Source organism: Pelophylax lessonae (genome assembly GCF_965119305.1).
Source record: "Pelophylax lessonae genome assembly, chromosome: 4".
Classification (NCBI taxonomy): Eukaryota; Metazoa; Chordata; class Amphibia; order Anura; family Ranidae; genus Pelophylax; species Pelophylax lessonae.
In genome coordinates, this window is record NC_138771.1 from 291455105 (window position 1) to 291475646 (window position 20542).

The 20542-nt window shown below is 43.0% G+C and overlaps 1 protein-coding gene across 1 annotated transcript in view; it reads right to left on the reverse strand.

Moving 5' to 3' along the window:
• Window positions 1-20542, reverse strand: part of PPM1H (protein phosphatase, Mg2+/Mn2+ dependent 1H) — a 289277-nt gene that overhangs the window by 126489 nt on the left and 142246 nt on the right. The window contains exon 3 of the mRNA XM_082256727.1: window positions 20094-20438. Coding sequence (XP_082112853.1) covers window positions 20094-20438 — 345 coding nt within the window. The remainder of the gene's footprint in view (window positions 1-20093; window positions 20439-20542) is intronic.

The following is a 20542-nucleotide window of genomic DNA, read 5'->3' on the forward strand; positions in this document are numbered from 1 at the left end:
TCAGGTGGTGGCATTTTTGGTGTCCCCCTCCCCTCAGATGCATTGCTTTGGGACATCCCATATGTTATGATTTATGGCTCTGTTTCCCCTGATGTACGAAGAGAATAATGGATTTTTTAATAATGACTTACCTGTAAAATCCATTTCTTGAAGTACATCACGGGACACAGAGGTCCCTCCCCTCTTTTATGGGGGCTTTATTGCTTGCTACAAAACTGAGGTACTTCCTGTGTGGGAGGGGTTATATGGGGGACATCCTTTCTGATTGGTTGTCAGTTTCCTTCACCTATAGGTGGCTATATAAGCCATATGTTATGAATTATGGCTCTGTGTCCCGTGACGTACTTCACGAAATAGATTTTACAGGTAAGTCTATTAAAAATCCATTAATATATATATATTTTTTTCTGTATTGGCTTAAAGCGGAGTTCCGGCCACAAAATTGACATAGTCGATTTTGGGCCATCCGCTTGCTCTAGCTCACCTGAAAAAGAAATGGGTAGTTAGTATTTTTTTTTACTTACCTTGTAATTGCAGAAAGAAAATACTTACCTCTCTTCCACTTCCTCCCTCGGCTGCAATGATTCCTGGGAGCTGAACGTCATCGCTCCCAGGAATCAATGCGCCTGCACCGGCCCCGACGTCATTTCCGGTGCAGGCGCGTCATACCTTGCTAAACAGCTTCTGGGCATGCCCAGAAGCTGTGCAGGGATGACGCTGCAGACCCGGAAGTGACGGCGGGGCCGGCGCAGTGCATCGTGGGACCGAAGATGACGGAAGAGGACATGGAAGAGGATTGCGCTGGCTTCAAGCTGCCCACACCTGAGATGCCAGCGCTAGAGAAGAAATTTTAAAAGTATTTCTTCTAAAAGGTAAGTGCGAACCGGGACAGATCAGAGGCTAGTCATTGTGGAATGCACTAGCCCTGACTGTCCTGGGGGTATGTTCATTGAAATTTTTTTTTTTGTGGCCGGAACTCCGCTTTAATGTCTTTAGGTTTCCTTTCAAGCCACTAGTCAGTGGAAGCATCTGACTTGCACAGCTGAGCCAAGAAGTAAAAAAAAAAAAAAAAAAACAGCTCCCATGATAAAAATAGCAAGGTCTCTTCCTCTCCCATTGTGTAGACATCGCTGTCAATCAGCATGATACAGTGAATGGGGTATGCACAGTCACAGCTTTTCAAGGTGTCAGACACCGGACCATATATTATTACAAATACCGATACAATGTTATTGCTAAAGCATTTTTGTTAAAGTGGAAGAAAACTCAGGTTTTGCCACTTGTACCTACAAGCAAGCCTTGTTTTTTATTTTTTTAATGCAGTTTACTACCGCTTTAAAAGACTGTCATGCTTTTACACAGACAGGATTTCTTCTTTCATCTTTAAGAAACGATAAAGCCTTCCTAGCAATCATTTGTCATTTTCTATCTTTGTATAGAAAAAAAAAAAAATATGCAGATGGCTACAGGGGTTACATATTGGACCACCTAAGTTTGGAAAGAGCAACAGTCATGTACAAGTTATCATTTCCTACATGGAACAAAGTTAGATAGAACGTATGATCTATGTTAGCTAATCTGTCTCTGCTCCTTGCTTTGATGAAACATCAAATCTTCTTAAATTCAAGACAGCTCAAGCCTAGTAAAGTTCTGGCACAAGAAACAGGCTTCAAGAAATTCTTTTCATCAGCTGAAACTGTGGGCCACAAGCAAGAAATAACCTGCTGCTGACTGAAGCCTGATGTTATCTCTACCAATCCAAGGATTTCATTCTCTACAAGGCAGCCGACAGTGGTTTTATTAGGAATTTCTTATAGTTACTGGTCTGTTCTGAATAAGTGGAATTTCATATTATCTGCAAAACATGGAAATGAATTCACCCTTTAAACTTTGAGTTAGGAAGACTGTAATAATCATTTGAATTGCGTGTTGCCCATGCAAAGCGATTTGTTGTCAATTCCCTATTCCCCTTTCTAGGCTTGATGAAGGCCTGCTGTGGCTGTAAGGCTCATATTGTCTGATTATTCAGCACATGTACATTATCCAGGAGCTTTGGGCATGGAACAGGGAAGAATATTAAACACACTATTGTGGCTTTAGGGCACCATTTGTAGAATTTAAAGTATGTGCAGGGAAATGGAAGGACAAAGTCACTGGATATAAAAGCCCTGAATCTGAATCTCAAAGTTCTTTTTTGTGAGAAGAAAGTGTTTTGGAAGTACAGGTATAAATTTTGTAATGAGGTGATCTTCTGAAAGCATCGCTTCAAACACAACTTCAAGGCCTTTAAAATATAGTATCTCACAAAAGTGAGTACATCCCTCACATTTTTGTAAATATTTTATTATATCTTTTCATGTGACAACAATGAAGAAATTACACTTTGCTACAATGTAAAGTAGTGAGTGTACAGCTTGTATAACAGTGTAAATTTGCTGTCCCCCTCAAAATAACAACACACAGCCAGTAATGTCTAAACCACTGGCAACAAAAGTGAGTACACTCCTAACTGGAAATGTCCAAATTGGGCCAAATTAGCCATTTCCCTCCCCGGTGTCACGTGACTCGTTAGTGGTACAAGGTCTCAGGTTTGAGTGGGGAGCAGGTGTGTTAAATTTGGTGTTCTCGCTCTCACTCTCTCATACTGGTCACTGGAAGTTCAACATGGCACCTCATGGCAAAGAATTCTCTAAGGATCTGAAAAAAAGAATTGTTGCTCTACATAAAGATGGCCTAGGCTATAAGAAGATTGCCAAGACCCTAAAACTGAGCTGCAGCATGGCGGCCAAGATCATACAGCGGTTTAACAGGACAGGTTCCACTCAGAACAGGCCTCGCCATGGTCAACCAAAGAAATTGAGTGCACAAGCTCAGCGTCATATCCAGAGGTTGTCTTTGGGAAATAGACGTATGAGTACTGCCAGCATTGCTGCAGAGGTTGAAGGAGTGGGGGGTCAGCCTGTCAGTGCTCAGACCATACGTCGCACACTGCATCAAATTGGTCTGCACGGCTGTCGTCGCAGAAGGAAGCCTCTTCTAAAGATGATGCACAAGAAAGCCTGCAAACAGTTTGCTGAAGACAAGCAGAATAAGATATGGATTACTGGAACCATGTCCTGTGGTGTGATGAAACCAAGATAAACGGATTTGGTTCAGATGGTGTCAAGCGTGTATGGCAGCAACCAGGTGAGGAGTACAAAGACAAGTGTCTTGCTTATAGTCAAGCATGATGGTGAGAGTGTCATGGTCTGGGCTGCATGAGTGCTGCCGGCACAGGGGAGCTACAGTTCATTGAGGGAACCATGAATGCCAACATGTACTGTGACATACTGAAGCAGAGCATGATCCCTTCCCTTCAGAGACTGGGCCGCAGGGCAGTATTCCAACACAACGACCCCAAACACACCTCCAAGATAACCACTGCCTTCCTAAAGAAGCTGAGGGTAAAGGTGATGGACTGGCCAAGCATGTCTCCAGACCTAAACTTTATTGAGCATCTGTGGGGCATCCTCAAACGGAAGGTGAGGGAGCGCAAGGTCTCTAACATCCACCTGCCCTGTGATGTCGTTATAAAGGGGTGGAAGAGGACTCCAGTGGCAACCTGTTAAGCTCTGGTGAACTCCATGCCCAAGAGGGTTACATAGTTACATAGTTAGTGAGGTTGAGAAAAGACATCAGTCCATCCAGTTCAACCTATGATGTGTGTGTGTGTCCGCTTTTAACCGTACATTGTATACCCCTGTATGTTGTGGTCTTTAAGGTGTCCATCTAATAGTTTTGTGAAACTATCAATGCTCCCTGCTGATACGACTGCTTGTGGAAGAGAATTCCACATCCTTACCGCTCTTACAGTGAAGAACCCCTTACGCACTTTAAGGTTAAACCGCCTTTCCTCTAGTTTTAGTGAGTGGCCATGTGTCTTATTGTATCTCCTTTCTCTGAATAGTTTGTTCCTTATGCTCGGGTCACCAGTACAGTATTTGTACATTGATATCATATCCCCCCTCAATCGTCTCTTCTCCAGAGAGAATAGGTTCAGTGCTTGTAGTCTTTCCTCATAGCTGATGTCCTCCATTCCCCTAATTATTTTTGTTGCCCTTCTCTGGACTTTCTCCAGTTCCAGCACATCCTTCCTGAGGACTGGTGCCCAGAACTGGACAGCATACTCCAGATGTGGCCGGACCAGAGTCTTGTAGAGTGGGAGAATAATCTCTTTGTTTCTGGAGTGAATCCCTTTTTTTATACATCCCAGTATTCTGTTGGCTTTGCTTGTGGCGGCTTGGCATTGCATGCCACTGCCAAGTTTGTTGTCTACCAGTACCCCCAAGTCCTTTTCCATCCTAGACTCACCCAGAGGTTCCCCCCCTAGTGAGTAGCTTGCTTTCTGGTTTCTGGCCCCCAAGTGCATTACTTTACATTTTTCAACATTAAATCTCATCTGCCATGTAGTTGCCCACCCCGTTATTTTGTTCAGGTCCGCTTGCAAGGTTTCCACATCCTGCATAGAAGATATTGGCAAGCCCAGTTTAGTATCATCTGCAAATACTGAGATTGTACTAGATATCCCCTCCTCTAGATCATTTATGAATAAATTAAACAGGATTGGTCCCAGGACAGAACCCTGGGGGACCCCACTTTCCACACCCGCCCAATCCGAGTACTCCCCATTAATCACCACCCTCTGTACTCTCCCCTGGAGCCAGTTATCTATCCAGGTACTCACCTTATGGTCCATACCTACCTTCCTTAGTTTGTACAGTAAGCGTTTGTGGGGAAGGGTGTCAAAGGCCTTTGCAAAGTCCAGATACACCACATCCACAGGCTTTCCTTTATCTAGGTGGCAGCTCACTTCATCGTAGGGTTAAGGCAGTCCTAGAAAATAATGGTGGCCATACAAAATATTGACACTTTGGGACCAATTTGGACATTTTCACTTAGGGGTGTACTCACTTTTGTTGCCAGCGGTTTAGACATTAATGGCCATGCGTTGAGTTATTCTGAGGGGACAGCAAATTTACACTGTTATACAAGCTGTACACTCATTACTTTACATTGTAGCAAAGTGTCATTTCTTCTGTGTTTTCACATGAAAAGATATAATAAAATATTTACAAAAATGTGAGGGGTGTACTCACTTTTGTGAGATACTGTACTGTATTGAATCAAGGGACCAAGTAAAGTACAATCCCTTAAAAAAAATGAAATAAATTTAGGAAAAAACCAACAGCGACACTGAATATACACTTTAGGCTCTATGTACACTAGTGTTTTTCATAAGAAAAAAAAAAAAAGCTGATAATAGCATTTGTGTGCCAGCTTCTAGTAGCATTTTAGAAGCTTTAAGGAGCATTAGTATTTTTGCAGTACATGAATAAAAAAAAGCTAAAAAAAAAAAAAAAAAGCAGTTAGTAGTATTTAGAAGTAGTTAGGTGCATTCAGCTTTTTTTTCTGTTGGAAAAACGCTCCAAGAAACTCTACAAAAACTATTTTTTTCTGCTCCTAGACACTGAAGCTCAAAAAATGCTAATAGCCTAAAGTAGTGTGCATGGACACATAGGATAACACTAGCTTCTAGGAGCAGAAAAAAAATGCTAACAGCAGCTTCTAGGAGCTTTAAAATACGCTAGCGTGCATGGAGCATTGATGTGGCAACCTGCTGTTAGAAAATGATCCAGTAACCAAAAGGCTGTTGTTTCTTAGAAGATCCACTTATACATGCATACTTACTTTCTACAAGGGAGGAGGCAGAGTCAGTGACCTGTGGTGGTGTACGTATTGGGCCAGGCCTACACTGGTGAAACGCTTTGCTACTCCAGTTATTGGCAGTCAACTCATTTGGGGAACCAAAAAAATCAATGTAATTTAATCATGGAAGATGAGATTAAACAAGCAATGTTGGCCCTAGAAAATGATAAAACCACGTCTCCGGATTGGAATGCCGCTGGAAGCATACAAAAGTTATTTATACTCCATTGCACCTGTTTTAAAAAGTGACTACACAGAAGCTTTTGCAACTGGAACCTGTTTTTAACCATGTATGAAGCTACTATTGTACTCCTGCTAAATCCTGATAAAGATCCTGTTAAGTATTCTTTCTACAGACCCATTTCCTTCATAAACCTTGACCACTAAATACCATGAAAAATTGGGCCACTAGATTGAACTTGGTTACACTTTCACTTATGCATGATGATCAAATGGGCTTCATGCCTGAAAAGTCAACCACAATGAATATCCATGTGCCTTGGACTTATTAGATACGGCTATAGCGGTTGGGTCTATAGAATGGCCCTTTTTACATGCCTGTCCTGACTGTTTTGGTCTAGTCCCAAACAGATTAACATACACTATATTTTCAAAAGTATTGGGACACCTGCCTTTACATGCACATGAACATTATTGGCATCCCAGTCTTAGTCCATAGGGATCAATATAGAGTTGGCCCACCCTTTGCAGCTATAACAGCGTCAACTCTTCTGGGAAGGCTGTCCACAAGATTTAGGAGTGTGTTTATGGGAATGTTTGGTCATTCTTCCAGAAGTGCATTTGTGAGGTCAGGCACGGATTTTGGATGGGGATGCCTGGCTCACAGTCTCCGCTCTAATTCATCCCAAAGGTGTTCTATCAGGTTGAAGTCAGGACTCTGTGCAGGCCAGTCAAGTTCCTCTACCTCAAACTTGCTCATCCACTGTATGTCTTAATGGAGCTTGCTTTGTGCACCGTTTCAAATCATTTGGTGGAGGGGGGGGATTATGCTGTGGGGTTGTTTTTCAGGGGTTTTGCTTGGCCCCTTATTTCCGGTGAAGGGAACTCAAAAGGCGTCAGAATACCAAGACATTTTGGACATTTTGTTCAACTTTGTGGAACAGTTTGGGGATGGCCCCTTTCTTTTCCAACATGACTGCGCACCAGTGCAAAAAGCAAAGTCCATAAAGACATGGATGAGCGAGTTTGGGGTGGAGGAACTTGACTAGACTGCAGAGTCCTGACCTCAACCCTATGGAACACCTTTGGGATGAATTAGAGCAGAGACTGCGAGCCAGGCCTTCTCATACAACATCCGCGCCTGACTTCACAAATGTGCTTCTGGAAGAATGGTCAAACATTCTCATAGACACACTTCTAATCCTTGTGGACAGTCTTCCCAGAAGAGTTGAAGTTGGTATAGGTGCAAATGGTGCGCCAACCCAATATTGAACCCTACGGACTTAAAATTCATGTGCGTGTAAAGGCAGGTGTCCCTTACTTTTGACAATATAGTGCAGTTTACAATTATTTTGGTAAACTGCCTCATCTCCCCGCCCTTCCATCTTCATCAGGGCACAAGGCAAGGTTGCCTTTTGTTTTCTGCCCTATTTGCTATAGCAACAGAAATCCTCGCTAGTAACATACAGCAAAATTAGGGATGTTCAATTCCTATCGCCCAACGCCTGGGTCATGCAGTTCCGGGCAATAAATTTTTGTTTTTCACAACGGTCTGCTTTCTTGCAAAAGCGATTCAAGTGGCTAATTAGCCACTGGATCACTTTTACAAGCAGAAGTAGGGGACGTCCCCCACCTTCTTTGGGCTTTCCTGTCCCATCGGAACACCTGATCAACCAGCCGGCACTACTGGTGCCATTTTTTAAAAATGGAAAGCATTTGATCTTTGCTTTTTAAGGGCAGAGGGGGGATCTAGGGTCTTATTGACCCAAAATCTCTTCATAAAGAGTACAGTGCTGTCACATGAAAGGATATAATAAAATATTTACAAAAATATGGGGGGTGTACTCACTTTTGTGAGATACTATACTATATATATATATATATATATATATATATATATATATATATATATATATATATATATATATATATATATATACACATGTGTGTGTATATACACATATATATTATAAACTAATATACTATATACATGCTGCTCCAAAAAAATTAAGGAACACTTTTTAATCAGAGTATAGCATCAAGTCAATTAAACTTCTGGGATATTGATCTGGTCAGTTAAGTAACAGAGGGGGTTGTTAATCAGTTTCAGCTGCTTCGGTGTTATTAAAATTAACACCACTTTATAAAACTCTGGTCTGACCACATCTGGAGTATTCTGTCCAGTTCTGGTCGCCAGTCCTCAGGAGGGATGTGTTGGAGCTGGAGAGAGTCCAGAGAAGGGCAACTAAACTAATTAGGGGATTGGAGGACCTTAATTATGAAGAGCGTCTGCAATCGCTTGATTTATTCTCCCTGGAGAAGAGACACCTGAGAGGGGACATGATAGCAATTTATAAATATCTCAATGGTTATCTCAGCATAGAAAAAAAGCTATTCAGTCGAAAGGATTGCATGAGGACTCAAGGGCATACAATGCGATTAGAGGAGAAGCGTTTTAACCTCAGGCAACGTGGGGGGTTCCTTACTGTTAGGGCTACAAGATTGTGGAATTCTCTACCACAAGAGGTGGTTTCTGCGGGAAGTATGGTGGCTTTCAAAAGACTCTTGGACGTACATCTCAAGGACCAGAACATTCAGGGGTATGAGAGATGATTACGGCCACACACACCTACACAGGTTGAACTGGATGGACTATTGTCTTTATTCAACCTCACCTACTATGTAACTATGTAACAATAAGTGCACAAGATGGGCAACAATGAGACAATCTCCAAAACAGGAATGGTTTTAGATGGACGCCACTGACATTTTTTTTCCCACTCATCTTTTCTGACTGTTTTTCACTACTTTTGCATTTGGCTAGGGTCAGTGTCACTACTGGTAGCATGAGGTGAGACCTGTACCCTATAGAGGTTGCACAGGCAGTCCAAATCCTTCAGGATGGCACAGGAGGAGATGGATGGAGGAGATTCCAGGAGACAGGCAGTTACTCTAGCAGAGCTGGAGAGAGCCATAGAAGGTCCTTAACCCATCAGCAGGACCAGTATCTGCTCCTTTGTGCAAGGAGGAACAGAATAAGCACCGCCAGAGCCCTACAAAATGACCTCCAGCAGGCCACTGGTGTGAATGTATCTGACCAATCAGAAACAGACTTCATGAGGGTGGCCTGAGGGTCCGAGGTCCTCTAGTGGGCCCTGTGCTCAGTGCTCGGCACTGTAGAGCTTGATTAGCATTTGCCATTGAACACCAGAATTCGCAGGTCCACCACAGGCACCCTGTGCTTTTCACAGATGAGTGCAGGTTCACCCTGAGCACATGTGACAGACGTGAAAGGGTTTGGAGAAGCTGTAGAGAACAATATGGTGCCTGTAACATTGTTCAGCATGACTGGTTTGGTGGTGGGTCAGTAATGGTCTGGGGAGGCATTTCTATGGAAGGACACACAGACCTCTACAGGCTAGGCAATGGATCCCTGACTGCCATTAGGTATCAGGATGAAATCCTTGCACCCATTGCCGGACCCTACGCTGGTGCACGACAATTCCCGGCCTCATGTGGTGAGAGCATGCAGCCAGTTCCTGGAGGATGAAGGAATTGATACCATTGAATGGTCCCCATGCTCGCCTGACCTAAATCCAATAGAACACTTCAGGGATATTATGTTTCGGTCCATCCAGGTTGCACCTCAGTCTGTTCAGGAGCTCAGTGATACCCTGGTCCAGATCTGGGAGGAAATACCCTAGGACACGATCTGTCGACTCATTAGAAGCATGCCCCGACGTGCTCAGGCATTCATGCAAGCACGTGGGGGCCATACAAACTACTGCATGCCATTTTGAATTTCTGCAATGAAATTTCAGCAAAATGGACTAGCCTGCTGCATCATTTTTCACTTTGATTTTCAGGAATGTTTGAATTCTGCCTTCTGTAGGTTGATCATTTTAATTTCCATCAAACGATGTGGCATCCTTTCATTCCTAACACATTACCCAGTCCATATCAGTATAGATATCCACCATATTTTTCCCCGTTGAGATCTGATGTGTTTTTAAAGTGTGTATTTGAGCAGTGTATATATAAATATATACACACACTTATTTTTTTTCTTTTGTTTTATTTTTTTGCCTAGCTAAGTTCCTATAGGCACACACTTTCAGGAACAATGGTCACACCACCACATTTCATAGAATATAAATATATATTTTTGAAAATAACTTAAGATAACTAAAAATTCGCAAAATAGTAATGGACAATTTTAGGGTTTTGACTCAGTAAACCTGTACCAATGTTATTCATTTTAACAGAAATGAAAACTCCAACGCGAGGGTTCCCAAACACAGCTTCTATGGTACAGTGTAAATTAAATGGAATAGATAATCATTTCTGATCTTTTAAACAGCATTGCCACCTGCTGGCCAGTTTAAAAAATGCACTCTGTATTAGAAATACTAAAGTCACACTTAAGGGAAACCTTTCATTGCTGATCTTTTCTGGGGAAAATACTAAATACCTGGTTGTCATGCTGATCTACTGGCTTTAAAGACACCCTAGAGCAGGGGTAGTGAATTAAAATTCAATGAGGTCCAGTCACTAAAATTTTCTTCTGGCCGAGGTCCGAATCTCAAGTCTGTGCCATTAATTTGTACGCTTCTACTTTCCTTTTTTGGCGCTTTTCTTATTGTTTTCTACACACACTCTGGTAATACTCTATAAATGTCCCCAATAGTGTTCCCCCTTACATCAAGTGCCCCTACCAGAGTGATTCCTTACATTGGGTCCCCCCATAAAAACAGTTGCCACTATGCGGGTACCCCCTTATATCAGGTATTCCCATCAGAGTGCCCACTTACATTAGGTGCCATCATCAGAGTGCCCCCTTACGTCATTTGTCCCCATCAAATCAGGTTTCTCAATCAGAGTGCTCCTTTACATCAGGTGTGCTCATCATAGTGCCCCCTTACATCATGCATTCCCATCAGTGTGCCCCCTTACATCAGGTGTCCCATCAGAATACCCCCTTAACATATGTGCCCATCAGCATGCCTCTTATTTTATGTTAAGGGGCACTCTGATAGGTACATTTTATGTTAACAGGCATGCTGATGGACACATGTTGCTGTGCCCATCAGTGTGCCCCTTAACATAAAATAAGGGGCAGCAAACAATGACTGCATTTAAGATTGAGAAAAGATTAAACAAAGCACTATAGCAAGCTGACAATTAGCATTCTGATCCTTTTTAATGCCTCTTGCAGCCTTCAACCACACAGCACACACAGCACACACATCAAACACCAGACACATCACACACAGCAGACACAGCACACACATCACACACCAGACACATCACACACCAGACACAGCACACACATCACACATCACACACCAGACACAGCACACACATCACACACCAGACACATCACACACAGCAGACACAGCACACACATCACACACAGCAGACACAGCACACACATCACACACCAGACACAGCACACACATCACACACCAGACACATCACACACAGCACACACCAGACACATCACACACAGCAGACACAGCACACACATCACACACCAGACACAGCACACACAGCACACACCAGACACATCACACACAGCAGACACAGCACACACATCACACACCAGACACATCACACACAGCAGACACAGCACACACATCACACACCAGACACATCACACACAGCAGACACAGCACACACATCACACACAGCACACACATCACACACCAGACACATCACACACAGCAGACACAGCACACACATCACACACCAGACACATCACACACATCACACACCAGACACAGCACACACATCACACACCAGACACATCACACACAGCACACACCAGACACATCACACACAGCAGACACAGCACACACATCACACACCAGACACAGCACACACAGCACACACCAGACACATCACACACAGCAGACACAGCACACACATCACACACCAGACACATCACACACAGCAGACACAGCACACACATCACACACCAGACACATCACACACAGCAGACACAGCACACACATCACACACAGCACACACATCACACACCAGACACATCACACACAGCAGACACAGCACACACATCACACACCAGACACATCACACACATCACACACCAGACACAGCACACACATCACACACCAGACACATCACACACAGTAGAAACAGCACACACCAGACACAGCACACACATCACACACAGCAGATACAGCACACACCACACACAGCACACACAGAACACACAGGAGACATAGCAGGCACCAGATGTAGGCTTTAGACAGCGTTCTCCCATCAATCAGCAGCAGTGATCACTGCTTACTTCCTCCTTCACAGTGGTTACTGCTCCTACAACGCTCCCCACTCGTTTTTCTTATACTGTGCATAGTGACATATTTACACACTGCACTTTTCTGCCGCATTTCCTGATTCCTCCTACTACGACCTCACTACTCAGTGCCTCTCTCCCTTCCCACATGACATTTTCCCTACCTTACACAGACGGGAGGCACAGTAGCTCAGAATGGAGGACGGAAGCTGCAAGCTGATTGGTTGCTTAGACCGCCCTTTATCTTAGCAACCAATCACAGGCTTGTTTACCTCAGTCAGCTTCCGCCCTCCCTCCAGAACTGTCCCGCCTCCCACTGTCGGCCCTACAAAGATGAAAAGAGTGATGGTGTACAACGGCTGGGAAAAGAAAGAACAGGCTCTTTTTTTTTTTTTTTTTTTTTTAGAACAGGCTCTTAAATGGCGCGACCGCTGCGGTCCAGGTGGGAGAGTGATTGGGGCCGGACCTGGACCGCGGGCCGCCATTTAGTGATGCCTGCCCTAGAGAATAAAATAGTAGTAGTTCTAGTTTTCACACAACATTAGAACACAAGTTTAGGAAATGCAAAATTTCAGTTAAATACACTAAAGTTAATTTTAGAGCACACAAATGCAATAAATTACCCAGTGCTTTTGTAAAATATAAAAGATAAAGTTGCGCTGAGTACATAGATACCCAGCATTTTAAAGTTTAAAATTGAGTGCACTTGTGAAATGACTAAAAAACTTCAGTACCCAATGTTTTCCATAGGCGCCACTTTAAAGGGCCATACAGGTCATCAGTTTATAGGTAATCCTGAAGAATGGGCAGAGAATTATTGATCTCACTCTGACATGCTTCTACGTGATCGATGCTTCTACGTGAAGGTGCCAAGTACGCGTGCATTTACGTCTGTGCATGTGGGGGACTTAAGACATTTTTTTGGAGGGGGGCTTTACACATTTTACACGTCTTCTGGGTCGTTAACAGGAAGGTAACATCAGTAAAGCCTTGGTAACATAGAGGGGGGAGCGCGATCCACACAGCTGCCAGAACACTTCCATTTGACAGCCAGCTTGTTATACATGCTCCTGGCAGCTGCCGGGCGGGGTTGGGGGGGGGTTGTAAAGCCAACCCCCTAAAGGACATAAATTCTACGATGGTGGCAGTAAAAGGATTAAACCACCTCACATCCCCATACATAAAATACAAGTTCGACATGGATACGTATATATATATATATATATATATATATCTGTGGCAGCTGTAAATGTCTGTCCTGCCTTTAATTCAGCAGATATGATTGCTTGCAACCATTTCCCTTACAGCCTTGCTGACCCTGTGCAACATGTTTGCTTAATGGGGCAGGCATGGCCTTACATAAATGTAACAGGAAATGAGGGGGAGAAGAAAAGGACTTTAAATAGGCCACATGTGCTCAGACAAAGAAAAGACTTGTTCTGGAGAAAGCAGCAACAGTTCTTCTGGAACACAAAGAAGACGCAGTTGTGCTGGAAGACTTCGGGGGAAACAGATGTTTTGTGCAGGACTGAGCAAGAAGCCATGCGAAGATTCCATCATAAAGGTAAAGGTAAGTAGTTGATTAGTATGCTTATGCCTATCCTATCCATTGTATGTGCTTATTTTGTTAGGAAGGATAGATAGTTTGTATATTGTAGGCATATTTTGTTATACTTTACTTGCTATGAATTGTGTATCCTGCAGTTATGTGCAGCTTTTCTGTTCAGTAAAGCGCATTAATACAGTATAGAGTTTTAAGCTTCCTCGGCTTATGCCACAAAGAACCTTTAACACAAAGCAAAACAACTGGGGGCTCGTCCGGGATTTCGACTAAAGCTCAACCTAAGCAGATCTGTTTTTGTGTGGTGTGTTCTGTTGCCTGTGCTAATAAAATGCTGCATACACTGTTCATTAAGATTAGGGCTGCAGAAGTTTCTGGTGTCCAGGAGGAGAAGGCGTGCATCCTGCCTATCTAGGCATAAGACAGTCAGCAGATGTCTGTTGCAAAGGAGCTTGCTAGATATGCTTCTCCTTTGAACAGAGCTTGGGGTGATGGAGTCTCTGATTTTTCCTCAGATTTTAGTCTTAAAAGTTTCGGGTTCTGTAAGGGTGAAAAGAGGAAAAAGGAAGAGTTCAAAATAGACTTTCTGAAGGAGCAGCTTGCAATGACGACCAAGTGTTTGGAAGACACTGCAAACAAGACAAAGGATTTCGAAAGTAGGGTGCTAAAAGCCAAACCTGCAGTGGCTTTGAAGTGTGTTCAAACCCCTGTAGACAAAGCTAAAGATCTGAATGTGTGGTGTGTAGCCCTCATAAAAAAGTTTAATGATGCCCTAACATAAGATACAGACCTTAAGCCTGTAAGCAAAAGTAGGACGTGCCACTGTTACTTCCCAGAAGCAAGAAGTAGGGAATCTGATCAGCTCAAATAGAGATGGACGAGCTGAATCAGATAAAAGGAAGGCAAGGCTTGGGATCTCCATGAGACACATGTGGACTGATTTACTTAAGGTGGAGGTCCCTAGAGAAGAAAAAGATGGGATTCCTTCACCAGCTTTGCTTAAGAGGTGGAAGCAAGTGGTTGGGAATGAAAGATTCAGTCACATTAGGTGCTTTTGTTGTCATAGACTGGGGCACATTGCTAGAGAGTGCCATGCTGTGAAGACTGGACAACAGCATGTCCATGTTCTCAGGACAGCATGAAGAGAGATACAGGTTTATTCTTTCTTCTGGAAATCTGTGCCTTTTTGTGAGTGTTACGAGGCAACAGTGGGCACCCTACAATAGTTTTGAGCAAATAGATGTTGCGTGGGATTCTGAAGAAAGGAACTGTGAGAAGATTCAAACACAAAAAAGTAAGCTTAAATTAAGTAGCTGTTTAGTATACCTATGCCTATCCCATACATTGTACATGCTTATTTATTCGGAAGGATAGATAGTTTGTACATTGTAGGCATATTTTGTCTGGAACACTTTGGCTATGCATGGTGTATCCTGCAGTTGTATGTGCAGCTTTTCTGTTTAGAAAAGCAAATATTAATACAATAAAGATATCTAAGCTTAATTAGCTTATACCGCAAAGTAACCTTAAAAGACGTAAGCAAAACAAACACTAGTGAAGAAACCAGACTGGGTGAGGACAGCGCTGGATCCTTGGGCAGGTGGGTGTCTGTTTATTGAAAGTCAGCAGCTACAGTTCTTGTAGCAGCTGACTTTTAATTTTTGCAGATTGACTGAAGAACTGCTTTTAAAGCGGAGTTCCGGGCACAAAATTCAATTTCTAATAATTACTGCATTGTATTCCTTACTCTCCGCTGAGTCAGAATTGGATATTCACATAGTTTTTTTTTTTTCACTTACCTGTTTACAGAGGTTTGTATACTCACCTTTCAAAGGACTTCCTCCCTCCTGTGCCTTGGCTCTCCTCGTCACTTCCTGCCGCAATGCGTCCTGGGAGCTCTTCCTCGGCCCTCCCATGATGCACTTTGCAGTCACATGGGCAGCTGACCACTGTTCTCATTTCTTGACTCACAGGCCTACGCCCACTGGAATCAGGAAGAAGGGAAGACATTTCCCCACAACGGACTCGGCAATCCACAACAAAGATGGCGCCGCACATCAGAAATTATATAAAGTAAGATTTTATTCTTGCAAACTCATTATTTCACCATTCTAACCAGGATTAGTGGCTTTATCGATGTGTAAGGGTGATTGTTAGGGGGAGATTGAAAAAAAAAAAACGATTCTGTGCCCGGAACTCCGCTTTAAAGTGATTGTAAAGTCTCGTGTTTTTTTTTTTCTTTAAAATAACAAACATGTTATACTTATCTCCTCTGTGAAGTGGTTTTGCACAGAGTGGCCCAGATCCTCCTCTTATCGTGTCCCTTTTCGCTGCTCCTGGCCCCTCCTGCCTGTTGAGTGCCCCCATAGCAAGCAGCTTGCTATGGGGTCACTCGAGACGAGGTGCAGCTCTGTGTGTCCATTCAGACATGGAGCTGCCATTTGGCCCCCTCACCCTCTCTCCCCTGATTGCTTAAATGACTTTGATTGACTGCAGTGGGAGCCAATGGTATTGCTGCTGTGTCTCAGCCAATCAGGAGGGAGAGTCCCAGACAGCTGAGCTGCCTTTAGAACTCCTTTAAGTAGAAGTTCAGCTTTACAAAAGAACACTATGCTGTCCCACATGGGTATAGCAGCATAGTTGCGAAACCTACCTACTAGCCAGGGTTCTCTTTCTGTTTAATCAATTTTTATTTAAACGAAGTCAAGAACCACATATAGAAGAAGCTTTTAAACCACTTGTTATACAGGCTAGAGCTGAATGACAGCTATAGCATGGTCGGCTAGTTCTGGGAGGATGCCTATGGATGTCCTCCCATGCTTGCGCTTCTCGGGAGCACCGCTGGGAGTGTCAATGATGGCTGGGTCCTTGGGACCCAGCGCTTTACAGATCAGGGTAAAAGGGCCAATCACAGCGGCTCTTTCCATGTGATCGTTCCGTCCAATGAAGGATCGATCAGTTTGACAACAAACCGGCGTCATGTCCTCACACCAATCAATACAATATGTGAGAAGAAGAGGGAGACAGTGTAGCAGCATGTGAGGGCTGCATCACAGTGCCCATCAGAGCCACATCAGTGCCATCACAGTGCTCATCCGTACCACATCAGTACTCATTTTACAACATTTTCTGTCTTTTTTTTTTAAATTTATATTGCAAAAAATTAAAAAAAAAAGTGCTGTTTTAATACTACCAAAATAAAGCTCTATTTGTGCGAGAAAAAGGACAAAAATTTCATATGGGTACAGTGTAGAGTATTTGTCATTCAAAGTGTAAGAGCACAGAAAGCTGAAAATTGGCTTGATTAGAAAGGGGGTATAAGTGCCCAGTGTGCAAGTGGTTAAAATCCTCCTAATGTTTAGCGAAACAGGCTTCAGTTTTTATCAGTGATGAGCAGTAAAAACAATGAATGATGGTCTCACTTTACTTTTTCTACAGTGCATTGCGAAAGTATTCGGCCCCCTTGAACTTTTCGAACTTTTGCCACATTTCAGGCTTCAAACATAAAGATATAAAACTGTAATTTTTTGTGAAGAATCAACAACAAGTGGGACACAATCATGAAGTGGAACGAAATTTATTGGATATTTCAAACTTTGTTAACAAATAAAAAACGGAAAAATTGGGCGTGCAAAATTATTCAGCCCCTTTACTTTCAGTGCAGCAAACTCTCTCCAGAAGTTCAGTGAGGATCTCTGAATGATCCAATGTTGACCTAAATGACTAATGATGATAAATAGAATCCACCTGTGTGTAATCAAGTCTCCATATAAATGCACCTGCACTGTGATAGTCTCAGAGGTCCGTTTAAAGCGCAGAGAGCATCATGAAGAACAAGGAACATACCAGGCAGGTCTGAGATACCGTTGTGGAGAAGTTTAAAGCCGGATTTGGATACAAAAAGATTTCCCAAGCTTTAAACATCCCAAGGAGCACTGTGCAAGCGATAATATTGAAATGGAAGGAGTATCAGACCACTGCAAATCTACGAAGACCTGGCCGTCCCTCTAAACTTTCAGCTCATATAAGGAGAAGACTGATCAGAGATGCAGCCAAGAGGCCCATGATCACTCTGGATGAACTGCAGAGATCTACAGCTGAGGTGGGAGACTCTGTCCATAGGACAACAATCAGTCATATACTGCACAAATCTGGCCTTTATGGAAGAGTGGCAAGCCATTTCTTAAAGATATCCATAAAAAGTGTTGTTTAAAGTTTGCCACAAGCCACCTGGGAGACACACCAAACATGTGGAAGAAGGTGCTCTGGTCATATGAAACCAAAATCGAACTTTTTGGCAACAATGCAAAACGTTATGTTTGGCGTAAAAGCAACACAGCTCATCACCCTGAACACACCATCCCCACTGTCAAACATGGTGGTGGCAGCATCATGGTTTGGGCCTGCTTTTCTTCAGCAGGGACAGGGAAGATGGGTAAAATTGATGGGAAGATGGATGGAGCCAAATACAGGACCATTCTGATAGAAAACCTGATGGAGTCAAGAAATGGGCAATTTGGGACTTTATGTGAGAACTGGCGAGCACTGCTCAGTGTCTCCATCCCTGTGAATAGTCAACTGAAAAGCAAGATGGGATAAATGAAGGTGTGTGAAAAACAGCCGGTCCCTAGTTTGAAATACTTACCCACCAGTCTGCTAACAAACCAAAATAAACCTGTCTAACAATATAAGTTAAAAGCAGGAGTTTAGTTAACACATATTTGCAAATGCATGCGGAAGCTGCAAGGCCAACGACAAGGCATCCTGCGTTACTTGCAGAACCTAACACTAAATAACACTACTCAACCTGATCTATTATTAATTAACTATTAATAGATCCCATCCATCTATTAGCAAGCATGTACTTCCCTTTGTGAAGACACTTGGACACTCAGGTTGAGTAGTGTTATTTAGTGTTAGTTTCTGCAAGTAACGCAGGATGCCTTGTCGTTGGCCTTGCAGCTTCCGCATGCATTTGCAAATATGTGTTAACTAAACTCCTGCTTTTAACTTATATTGTTAGGTTTATTTTGGTTTGTTAGCAGACTGGTGGGTAAGTATTTCAAACTAGGGACCGGCTGTTTTTCACACACCTTCATTTATCCCATCTTGCTTTTCAATTGACTATTCACAGGGATGTAGACACTGAGCAGTGCTCGCCAGTTTTCACATAAAGTCCCAAATTGCCCATTTCTTGTATCTTACTAGGGATGGAGACGCTTGCTTTACAGGCGGGTGTCTCACTCAAAGTCCCCATTTGCCTATAACATCTTTACTAAAGGGATGGGGGTGTGTGTCTCCCAGCTGATCACATTTAGTTTGCACCCCATGGTTTTTTATACAGCCATGCGTTTTTCATTGCCAGTCATGGATTGGAGCAGGTGGGGGAGGATTGGGCGGTCTCCAATCCCATCTGTTTCCCATCCATCTATTAGCAAGCATGTACTTCCCTTTGTGAAAACACTTGGACACTCAGGTTGAGTAGTGTTATTTAGTGTTAGGTTCTGCAAGTAACGCAGGATGCCTTGTCGTTGGCCTTGCAGCTTCCGCATGCATTTGCAAATATGTGTTAACTAAACTCCTGCTTTTAACTTATATTGTTAGACAGGTTTATTTTGGTTTGTTAGCAGACTGGTGGGTAAGTATTTCAAACTAGGGACCGGCTGTTTTTCACACACCTTCATTTATCCCATCTTGCTTTTCAATTGACTATTCAACCTGATGGAGTCTGCAAAAGACCTGAGACTGGGACGGAGATTTGTCTTCCAACAAGACAATGATCCAAAACATAAAGCAAAATCTACAATGGAATGGCTCACAAATAAACATATCCAGGTGTTAGAATGGCCAAGTCAAAGTCCAGACCTGAATCCAATCGAGAATCTGTGGAAAGAACTGAAAACTGCTGTTCACAAACGCTTGATGTGCAAAACTGATAGAGACATACCCCAAGCGACTTACAGCTGTAATCGCAGCAAAAGGTGGCGCTACAAAGTATTAACTTAAGGGGGCTGAATAATTTTGCACGCCCAATTTTTCAGTTTTTTATTTGTTAAAAAAGTTTGAAATATCCAATAAATTCCGTTCCACTTCACGATTGTGTCCCACTTGTTGTTGATTTTTCACAAAAAATTACAGTTTTATATCTTTATGTTTGAAACCTGAAATCTGGCAAAAGGTCAAAAAGTTCAAGGGGGGCGAATACTTTTGCAATGCACTGTATGTATCTGTATTATGATTATAAGGATCTATGAGTGGAAACATGTATTACATAGCTTTTAAAGTCCTTACCATTTCCTTAAAGGCATTTTCAAGTGCTCCGATGATCAGACTCTCATGTGGAACTTTTTTCTCTGTGAAGAAGCGTGTTGGAGGTGTGCTTGGGGAGCCTGGTGCACCGGTTGCCCCACGTAATGAGGCAGCTCTAGTCAGAGTCCTGCTATTAGTGGACGTCGTTTCTGGATCCTCCCCTAGACATGTAGGAGGTAAAACTGCTGAGTTCTTCAGGATTTCTACAATGTCCTGTAGCTGATCTGTGATGTGGTGATGCAGAAGCTTTGACGCTACAACAGCTGCTCCAGCACCTGCATGTCCATCAAATAGGGCCCAATACTGAAAGGTTATTCCATCCACCTCCTGAAAAGAAACAAGTGCAAATAATGAGTAGATAGGCATTAGGATATAAAAGTCATCTTAAAAACTCACATTTATTGCCTACAGAAAGCACTTACCACCTACAA